At 38.5% G+C, this 11121-nt stretch overlaps 1 protein-coding gene across 1 annotated transcript in view; it reads right to left on the reverse strand.

Moving 5' to 3' along the window:
- The window catches only part of KLHL2 (kelch-like family member 2), a 122001-nt gene extending 113000 nt beyond the window's left edge, over positions 1-9001 (reverse strand). Inside the window, 1 exon segment of the mRNA XM_011959671.1 lies at positions 8964-9001. Within this exon segment, the coding sequence (XP_011815061.1) occupies positions 8964-9001 (38 nt within the window).
- Positions 9002-11121: the final 2120 nt, after the last annotated feature.

The following is an 11121-nucleotide window of genomic DNA, read 5'->3' on the forward strand; positions in this document are numbered from 1 at the left end:
CACGCCTGGCTAATTTTTTGTATTTTTAGTAGAGACAGGGTTTCACCGTGTTAGCCAGGATGGTCTCGATCTCCTGACCTCATGATCCGCCCATCTCGGCCTCCCAAAGTGCTGGGATTACAGGCTTGAGCCACCACACTCGGCTGAGAACAGTTTCTGATAGACATTATGGTTTCAATTAAAAAGTGGGTAATTACTTCCCTGGTGTCAAAGTTCTGTCAAAGATCAACACAGAATATTCAGTAAAAGTGGCTTAGCAGATATCTCCAAATAAAACTGTTGAGAAATGATCTTCTCCATTGGAAATTAACTTGCTTTTACAAACTTCTGTAGTCATATGTTATTAACAAACCAAGACAGAACAGGATTATATTTTACACAAACTTCAGAAACTTAGAATCTGATTTAAATTTTGCTCTCTACCTGCCAGGATATATTTACCTCATATATTTTGGACCTATACTAACAAGAGATTAATCAAGATTAATCATGTTAGCTAATAGTTATTGAGTATTTACCACATGGCAGCCACTGTGCTGAGCAGTTTACTTTCATTATTTAGTTAATCCTCACAACAACTCTCTGAGCGAATTACTATTATTATCCCCATTTAACAGATGAAGAGAATAGTGTGAGTAACGTGGTAAATGGTAGGGCTGGGTAAAAGTATGGCCAGTCTGATTCTCCATCTTGTTGTTTTCACTAATATTTCAATACCATTTCCTACCCTGGACAGTGAATATTTAAATTTACATTTTTTTAAGTACACAAGGCTATACTAGCATTGCTACATGAATTATTCTTTCAAGACTTAGGACCCAAAAATTAACCCAAAAAATCAGGGTCCAATGAGGAGGGGGGCAGAGAATTAACTGCATATTAATGAACACAAGAGAACTTTTTGAAGTGATGGTTATAAAACTTTATAAATTTAGTAAAAATCATTGGATTGCACAATTATAATGGGTGGATTTATGGTATGTAAATTATACCTCAATAAAGCTATTACATAAAAAATCAGGGCACCAATTTTTTAATCAGGCTTAAAAATGAAGTCTAAAAATATCATACTTGTATATATATCAAGGAACAAGCAAACATCATTATTAATTGCTGCACTTCTCTTCCTTTCCTGACCCATTTTTAAAAGGATGATTCATTTTTAAACATTATTGTTCATTAATTCATTCAGCAATTTTTTTTTTTAGTGCCAACCATGTACCAATTACTATTCTTAAGGCACTTGGAATACATCAGTGAATAAAACAAAGATCCCTGTCCTCATAGAGCTTGGAGTCTGGTGGGAGGAAGCAGAAGACAACACAAGTGAGGGAAGCAACTGGCATGTTAGGAAATGGTGTTATGGAAATAGAAAAAGCAGGGCAGGGTGAAGAGAGTGAGAAATGTGGGGATGGTGGAGGGGTGTAATCTGCAGTAAACAGGGTGCTCAGGGAAGGCCTAGCTGAGAACTGAGATTTGAACAAAAGACTAGGGGGGGTGGAAACGTCCAGATGGAAGTAGTAACTACAGCAAAAGCCAATATGTACCTGGTCTGTTCCAGGAACTGTGACCCATGCAGCCTGAGCAAAAGGCTGGGGCTGAGCAGGAGAGGGGAGTGCAGATCACAAAGGGCCTTTTAGGATATCCTAAGGCCTTTCCCTTTGAGTGAAATGAGGAGACACTGCAAAAGAGTGACACAATCCGACTTATGTTTTCCAAAGTCTGGAGGGAGAGGACTGGGGAAACACTTTATAGTATAAGACAGATATTCTCATTCTACCTATAAAGGAAATTGTAGGAAACCAGGGAAAGGGGAAACTGCATAGATATGTGCAACCCATGCAAACTTTCTAACCATGTAACACTGAATGTCCATATACGATATGGACATATACTGAATGTCCATATACGATAGCAAGGCAATACTTACTCTATATCTACTTCTAGTTTAATAATTTAGAAGGTGTAACAAAGGGAGAATGTTATACTGAGGATTAGCAAAACTATCATAAAAGAATTTTCAGAGTTTGAAAGCGGAAGCAAAAGCAACTCTGCCCCAGAAAGAATGTCATTATTTAAGAGTCAGGAGTGTTTATATTTGTTTAAGAACTTAGGAATTAAAATTCCCTGCATTGGAGAATTCACTTTAAGACAGCCGCCATACAACAATCAATGCCCATATTGGTGCTCTCTTAAACCTATTTTCAGCTCCTCCTTTCTCTGATGTACTACAGAAACTCTGCAAAGACGACTTTATTCAAAGGCTTAAAGGAATAAGTAAGAAAAAACACTGAATTTTGTTAAGTGTTCTCTGTACTGAGAGTCACTTATAAATACATCACCCCTTTCTGCAAACTTCCATTTTCAAAACTAATGCCCTTTCCATAAATTTCCATTCCCTGTGTGGCTTTATGTTAGATGGCTTCTCATTTAGAAGCAGAACAGAAAATGAAGCACAATGTCTAAAACTACAGATGTGAGAAATATATATATACTAGGAACAACGAGTTAAGTGAGGGTAAAGGTTCACCCTTTAGGTTGTACCACATTAAATCAAGAATTACACTTTTGCCCTGCTTCCCTTCTGAAGCAAAGTGCTAGCCTTTTCCAGAAAAGCTTCTCATTCTGAGAAATGTCTTCCTTAAAATACCTGAAGATATTTTTCCAAGTTCCTTTCACCTTTAACTCTTTCCCCAACTCTGAGACTCCTCAAGTAGTCTGGCAATTATCCAATAGCCTATTGTTATCAACACATACTCTAAAATAGTTGAGGTTTCCCAGGGTTTGGATCCCAGTGTACCACTTGCTAAGTTTTTTCATAGATATCCTAAAGCCTTCCTTCAGTGACCGACTTCTGCAAATTCCTAGCTGTGGACACGGGTGGCTTCTCAGATGAGATGACTTTCTGACTCTGCCTAAGAATACACTATTGATGATAACTGAATTCTCAGAGAGGAAGAAAATAAAGACTCTAACAGGGCTGTCTCCCTCAAATAGTCAAGATTTCCAAACCAGGCAAAAGTTTAAACCTACTGTAACAATTCTGACAACACCACAGAAATGAAGTAAAACTTCTTTAGATATGTATTATTGGCTTTGGAACAACAGTTTTCAGCAGAGTGAAAGAGAAAGATCAGAATTACCCAAGCAATTTTTTCAAGCCACAAATAACCACCTCTTCTCACATGAAAAGTCACACAAGTCCTTTTTAGAATTAGCTATACGTACATGATGGCATCTCCAGGGGTATAGGGTAAAGCCAGCAATGCGTGATTTTTAAAAATAATCATAACAACACAAGTCACGTTAATATGTCCTGCCACTAACTTACCTCCCACCTCAGAATCATCCCAGATTAAAAACAAATGCTTTAGAAAATATGTTGCATTTTTAGAAAAAAAAAAAAATGCAACTATTCATGTGAATAATGCAGCTGTGAAGTTTAACAGGGGATCTAAGACATTTTGACATTTAGGACATAAATACTTGGCCCTTGGGTGGCCACCATCACTATTCTCCCCTTTGCCTGTTCACCTCAAAAGCTGCAAGACTCCCTTGCTTGCAATGAGTCACCCACAATTACTCACGAATTTCTGCCAAGTTCACGTCAGCAGCTGTTGTTTTCAAAGTCAGCATCTATACCGTACCGTTTTGACGTTTCTCCATTACTTTATAATATTTCTTCTATTTCTCTGCTGTCTTCCCAACTAAACTTGCATTCAGAAGCAGGCATCTTACTAGCATTGCTCTCATACACAAATCCGGGATATCAGAAGTAGAGAGTCAACCATAACTAATATTTTAACTAAAATTTGTTATGTCATTCTACAGTTTCTCAACAAAACACTCTCACATCCTTCAAACAAATAGCCACTATATTACGAGGCTGTGAAGGTAGAGGACTTTCTCAATTGGAAACACATTTGGGTCTACAGTAGGGTTGTGATTTCAATTGTTGCAGTTAGCTAAGGCAAAGAGACACACTGTAAATTTTCTTCATATGTCTGGAATTTAAACTTTCATTAGGTATGGAAACAGCAATCTACTAATCTACAGACTAATCTACAAACATATGTTCATATTACCAAATAAATATAGCTTTTTAAAAATGTTAACATTTGCCTTATAGACATGTAAGAACTTGGATTAGGTCTTCAGTATGTAGACACTCAGAAGTGAATATGAGGTATCTTGTGAGATTAAAAACTTTGATTTCTTTTTTCTTTTTATTACTCACCTCTCCAAGAAAAAAAAAAATCTGATCTTGCATCAAGTTATAGAATGCCTTTCAGACAATATCACAATGCCACTGAACACTTTAAATATATATAGTTAAAAAGTATTTTTCCGATTTTCCAGAGCTGAAAAGGAAACATCTAGAAAAGCTTGAATTGCTAAATTTACTAAAATATATTAACAGTTAAAAAGCAGAGCCCTGAACTCACTGAAGGGCAGAGGGAGGTATTAAAGTGTACCCTTTTTCTCTCTTGTGCGGCTGTATGTTAAGTGTGTAGGGAAGCATTGGCAGGAGGAGGAGGTTGGGAGTCTGAGGTGGAGAGGCTGATGGAAGTTGGAGTATAATTGCTCTCTGATAGTAGAACAATAGAGCTGTAAAAAGCTCTGCTTCAGTTCAACTCAGCTTTCTCTCCCTCTTTCCCTCCCACCTACATGACAAACAGAACACAATCAGGCACTTTTTGTCCCTGACAGTGACTATTACCAGGAAAAGGACCAGGGTAAAAGCATGTCTTATGCAAGATCAGTCTCCTAAGGAATATTTTATAAACAACTAACAAAGCATTGTCAGAGTGGGATATTTGTGAGGTGCTACAATAGGGAAAAGGAGGTCGATGATCCATTTCAAACATTTCCATTTCTTTTATCACTTATATTTCTGACTTTTCTTTTGCCCCTCTTCCTAGTATTGCCATTACTTGGTTGGCAGGGGGCGGCAATATGACTCGGCAATTCAGTTGACTGGGATACATTTTCTAGCACTTGAATGAAAAGGTACTAGATGAGGACCAGAATCAGAAAGAAGCCCTAAATTGTGGTTCTGTCTATGCCAAATACTAACCAAGAGACCCTGGATTAGTCACTTAGCCTCTGTGGGCTTCAGACTACTTATAAAATTTATTTCACAAATATGTCTGATGTGAAATGTAATATGAAAGTCAAAGATAATAATACCTCACCTACTTATCTCAGGGAGCTGTATAGGCACTAGGCACTACATGAATGTAAGCAAAGTTTAGAAGAAAATTGTTGAGTTGAGTTCAGGAGCTAAGCTGAATATGTAGATATATTTTTATGGATCTTACTGGCCTTCATTTTTAATTGCAATATTCAACTCAAAGTTAATAGCAATATTCAAAATGACCAAAGCTAATGAGTTAAGTATTTGTTTAAGTGCTGCCTTGATGCCCACTGCATGCCTTGTACTAAGAAGGGTAAGAAACATTAGGAAGCCTGAATTGAGATCTTCCTCCATTTACCATCTAAACGGGAAGGTACATGGGAAACCACCAAAGAATGGCACAAGTCAGCACACAGGTGCAGCGACAAACACTATAGGAATGCAACGATGAGCTGGAATGAGTTGGAGCAAAGAGGAAAGACTTTGTGAAGGAGATCGGGCTCCAATGGGGCCTTGGAGGAACTTCAAGTTGTTATAAAAGGGGACGGAAGAAGAACCATAGGAAAAGGCTGGAGAATCCTGGCTTGTGGACAAGGGAGAGTTTTAAAAGCACATGATGATCTTGGATATATAGGATAAGATAAAATGATGGAGGGCTATAATTGCCTGAGTCTCTGGTTTTGATAAGTCAAGTCGCTTCACATGACTCTAAGATGTTGGAGGGTCAAAACAGTATGGGGACTGAAGGATGAGGAGAGAATACAGAGAGCTCAACAAGAGACCAGTGAAAAACTTCAGGTATCAAGTGATGAAATCCATTCATCAGAATAGTAGCAGCCAGAACAGACACTTGAAATCAAGACTACAGTTCCTGGAGACTGATAAGATATGGAGGATAAAGAAAGAGAGAGAAATCAAAGACTATTCCAATGTTTTGGTTATCAGGGACCAGAAGAATGGTTATCCCATTAAATAGGTGAAAATGTTATAAAATGAAGTCAGTTTCTGACCGAACATCAGTTTTGGATATCTTGGGTTTAGAGGTATAAGCTAAGAGTAGAGATGTGAGAAGTTCAAAATTCCACACCAAAGCACAGACCTAGAGCCCAGACTTAAGATATAGATGGAGCTAGAACTCAGAGATTAACAGTCGATTGAAAAGAACTGGCCAAGGCCTGGAAATACTGCCCACAAACAGTGATAGAAGAGAAGCCATGCAAGACAGAAAAAAGTGATTCAACAGAGAGATTAGAATCCCCGTTTTTCTAATACTTGATAAGCTTGAGAAAGTAACTTAAACTCTGCTTCTTCATCTGATAAATAAGACACGTACCACTATAAGGTTGTTGACAAGATCAAGCGAGATTAAGTGATAAAGTACGCAAATCACATTTAGCAACCTAAAAACCAGAGAAGGAAAACCAGAAAAAGAGCTATCATAAAAAGCAGGGGCTTGTTTCTCAAGGTAAAATCAGAGAATGGAACTGGTCAAAGGAATATTTTAGCAAATGTCAACAGTCCGAAATGTAAGGAAGTACAGTGCATAACACACAAAAAGTATACTGACCCCCTCACTGCAGCAATTATCTCAGGGGAAGAATTAAAGAATGCCTTTGCGCTTGCTATTCTCTCTACCAGGAATGCTATTCCCCCTCTGGATTGTGCTAAAATATCACCTCGCCAAAGACACCGTGACCCTATCTGAACTATTATTATTATTCTCTACCCTTTTGTCCTGCTTCATTTTTATTTATTGTACTTACTACTAACTATATTACGTATTTGTTTGCTATTAGTTTCAATCATAGGAAAAGGAACTTTGTTTTCTGAGATATCCCCAAAATCTAGCCATAGTAGGCACTCAATAAATATAAATTAAAAACTCAGACTGCCTCATCATAAAGAGTAAATGCATTTGGATTTGGTAGAACACTACAGATATGCAACTTAAAGTGAATTTCCTTCTCTGGATCACCTTGAAAAAGCCTTCTGCCTGATCTTAAGAAAGATGTTCAATGGTCTTCATAAGCACTACTAATGTAAATCCGTAACAGTCATAGATGAGTAAACTTACAGTCACCTTTGGAAAAGCACATTTACTAATATTTACTGAACGCCTACCATGTACCTCAGAAACAAAAGGTTTGGGGCATTCTGTGGGGAGTAAGTGAAGTGATTTTCCAGCATCAGAAATTTTTTAAACTACCACATAAATGCTACCTATTTCCAGAATTCACTTCTTAAGTTCCCAAATGCACCTCAAAGTTGTCCCTATATGTAACACTTCCTTCAACACACATTGATCCACATGTCTTCTTTCACCATTACCTTGTTTGTGGGCCATTATTACTCCTAAATATTTTAAACGTCTTTGCCTATCACTGGGGAGATTCACCTATGAAATGATGACAGATGCCCAATGTACATTTAATTAAACAAAAATAAGAATACACTCCAATGCACTATAACAGACAAACAAATGAATACTGGGTAACCCATAGCAAGGTTCCAAATTCATAGCAACTGAATCTTAGAAAGAACATTAAAGGTCATTTGGTCCAGTGGACTGCAAATGTCAGGCTTCAATGAACTTTTCACTGATCCATGTCAAAATGAGGACAAGGTAATAAGTCTTCATAAGGCTAAATGTTTTAAATTTAAAGACAATCCTTTAGTCAGATTATATCCTTCCTTATATTTGAGGAAGGATATTAAAATGTTTTTTCTTTCATAAAAAGATGGTGATAGTTGATCATTGTTTTATAAATAATTCTTTTACTTAGCAAAACAAAAAACTTAGGAATTGTTAGACTTCATTGTTTTTTTCTTTTTTAAATTGTACAGGTCAGTGAAATTCAAAAATGTGAGAACCTCTGCTCTAATCCAACCAATCGTCTACTGCCTAAATGCCTTAGAATATGGTCAACAAGTTGTTTATCTGCCTATGCATGAACACCTCTGATGACAAGTCTCTAGTAATGTGGAACCATCGACTGAAAAAAGATATGGTTCTATCTGAGGGATGTTTGCTTAGTTTTGTGAAGGAAAAGCAAAAACATCAAGGCTTATAGAGAGTAAGCCGACTTGTGACAATGGAGCCAGTAAAAAAACAAGTGCTAAGAAAACTGATCAGTAAGAGAAGATCAGAGGGATGCACTCAGGCCTATACCTCACAGTCTTCCTTCAACTTATTATGAAAATCCTTTACGCAAATAACTATAAAAGCCAGACTGTAAAATACATTCCTAAGGTCAGGGCTGGTCAATTTACATTTCCTTTTGCATATCTCAGTTTACCATCTGAAATTCTTTTACTAATCTACATCTAAACTGCATCTCTCAATTTACTACCTGAAATTCCTTTACTAATCCACATTTTATTTTTCAGTTACACACCTTTCAGGTTTGATCAGAAGCAAATGTAACACAGTCTCAATATCACCCAGACCCCAAAACGAAACAGAATCTAAACGTCACATATACTCAAGTATGCAAAAAACAATAAGCAGAAATATCTAGTCCAACAATTTTTAATTATATGAGAATTTAAAGGATGAGAAGTTGGAGGCAAGGAAGAGAAAAAGCACAAGAGATCAAAAGCTAATTTCAAGGAGTCCATCCTGAAGGAAACAGGAATGGTGGGTACAGATGCCTGACATCCCTCCAAGACAATGGGCCAACGGGCCAATGGAGAACAAGGTGCGATCTGAGAACAATGTAAATCTGAATGTTAAGAGAAACACAAGCAAAAGCACCACGCACAGTGCTAGGCAGAGACACGCATTCAAACATTTGCAGATTGAACACATTAATAAACAGACACTTACACCAAGAGAATCTGGGGCCGTGCTTCCAATCACACCATCCAAGGCACTTTAAGTCCAGGTCAAACATCTTTCTTTGCCTTAAAGCTCAGGCTAAAAATCTAACTTTATGAAAAGCTGAGTCTTCCTAATAGTTTCCACTGGCCTCTGTCTTAGCCCAGCTCTGGCAGTGAGGCCTGGTAAAGTTCCTTCCTAAAGACACTGCCTGCAAGTCTCAAATCCAGCACACGGGATCCATGGTGGAAGGATGTCAATGGGAGTGGAGGCAAACAGGCCAAGGGGTGGCAAGGAAAAAAACTATTTCTGATCCAAAGAATGGCAAATAACACCATAACGAGTTCTTGAATTAGGTTCAATGCTGGATAGTACCAAATGAAAATAAAAACCTACTTGTATTTATAATTAAATAGAAACAAAGAAAAAGTCTCAACAACTTTAGCCACCCATGATTGAAAGAAGTTTTAACAATTCTTTCATCCAGGCTGGCATTCCAGGTTTCCCACTATATCTCAGCCTTTCACTGTTTCAGCACTATTGATGGAATCTCAATGCCAAAAAATGGTGCTGGTCATCAAAATGATGATTAGCTGATCTACCCTAGAGTCAGTTTATCAGTGTTTGAATGCATACATCAATTTCATTTTTTATTATTTGAATTTAAATCATCTGTGTCTCTACTCCCTCCCTCCAGAGCCTACTTTTCCACACCCTTCTTTTCACCTGCATTCTAAGATTCCTTTATTCTTTCCTTTAGTTCCCTCTGTTCCAAAAGTAAAAAGCAACTGCAGGAACTTATATAGAAGGCAGGTTTACTACAGATAACATACCTACATGTTACATATTATATACCAGTGCTGTCTAAATACAGCTAGCATATCCTGCCTTAAGTGCTTCTGAGCCTGGGCAGACCCCCGTGTGCTCATGCTGCTGATGTAAACCATCCACCATCATATTTCCTACGAGTTCAGGTGCCTTCCTCCAGCCTGCTGAAGAACATGACCAAATCTCACAGCCCTGAAAGCCACAGCTGTTGAGAGGTGACTAAGCCCCTGCTTCTGTCAGCCTAGGAAGGCCAATTCAAGAGTCTTATCGTCTACCCCCTAGATTTCCACGACCTGTTCCACTCAAGCTAAAAATTCTGAAACGCACTTTTAGAAACTGTCGTTTCAGAATCCTATTAGCTCTCCTTAAAGGGTTGAACATCAAAAAATTATTCAACCCAAGCCAAGTATCCTTATTTTGGCTGGAATTCTGCCAAATAACCACAAGAGGCTGGTGCGGTACAATTGGTATGGAGTGAAGCTTGCCAAATCTAACCGGAGAACGACAAGCCTCCATGAATAAGCTCTCATGAAAAGGTACACCATTCTTCAGGATGAGGTTTGTCTGCGATTTGAAGTCAGATTCAAAGGACTCTTGTTCCTTTCTAAGAGAAGAGGGAACCAAAATTGAAATTTTCGAAACTCCTGGGTATTTACAGTTCACTTTTACCAAAATGTTTTTAAAACTAAAAACTAAAATTTAAAAAAAAAAAACCTTTTTCTGAATAATGCAATAATGTCTTCAGCTATTATTTCTAGAAAGTAATTCTGTTGCCAGTGATCTTGAATGTACTTGGGTACCAAAGAAAAAAGACACCTGTGCCTGGCAAGTCGATACGCTACTAATTAGCCCGAGGTACGAAGGAAACAGAAGATGCTCTGATTTCTGGATAAAACGTTCTGCAGTGCCAGGTAAAAGAGGTCACATGCCCTGAGCGACCGCCGCTCATTTAGAGTGATGCAAAAGCTCCTCGGATATTAATTTTGCTAGAAATTCAGGGAATCAAGCAACCTAGAATGAATTCATTTAGACAGCGGGCGACTGGTACTTTCCAGTTTCCTTTTTTCAACGGACTCAGTGCATCCTAGCTTGATCTCTTATAAAGGGGTAGGCAAGCTGGGCACCAGGTGCCCATGCATTTCAGGAAGGTACACACAGGATCGGCAGGGTCACCCATGCACAGCCCCACCCCGAATCTTCTATTTGCCCGAGATGGGGAAGACCCTTCCCCAGAAATCCTGGGCAGCGTTTTAAGTCACCGCCTGGCCAGGCTGAGTTTCCGTCCGCGTCCGCTCCGGACTGCGGGCACCGCGCCTCGTCACGCCCCGCATCTCCCACC

The sequence above is a fragment of the Colobus angolensis genome, unplaced genomic scaffold, assembly GCF_000951035.1.
Source record: "Colobus angolensis palliatus isolate OR3802 unplaced genomic scaffold, Cang.pa_1.0 Scaffold5, whole genome shotgun sequence".
Classification (NCBI taxonomy): domain Eukaryota; kingdom Metazoa; phylum Chordata; class Mammalia; order Primates; family Cercopithecidae; genus Colobus; species Colobus angolensis.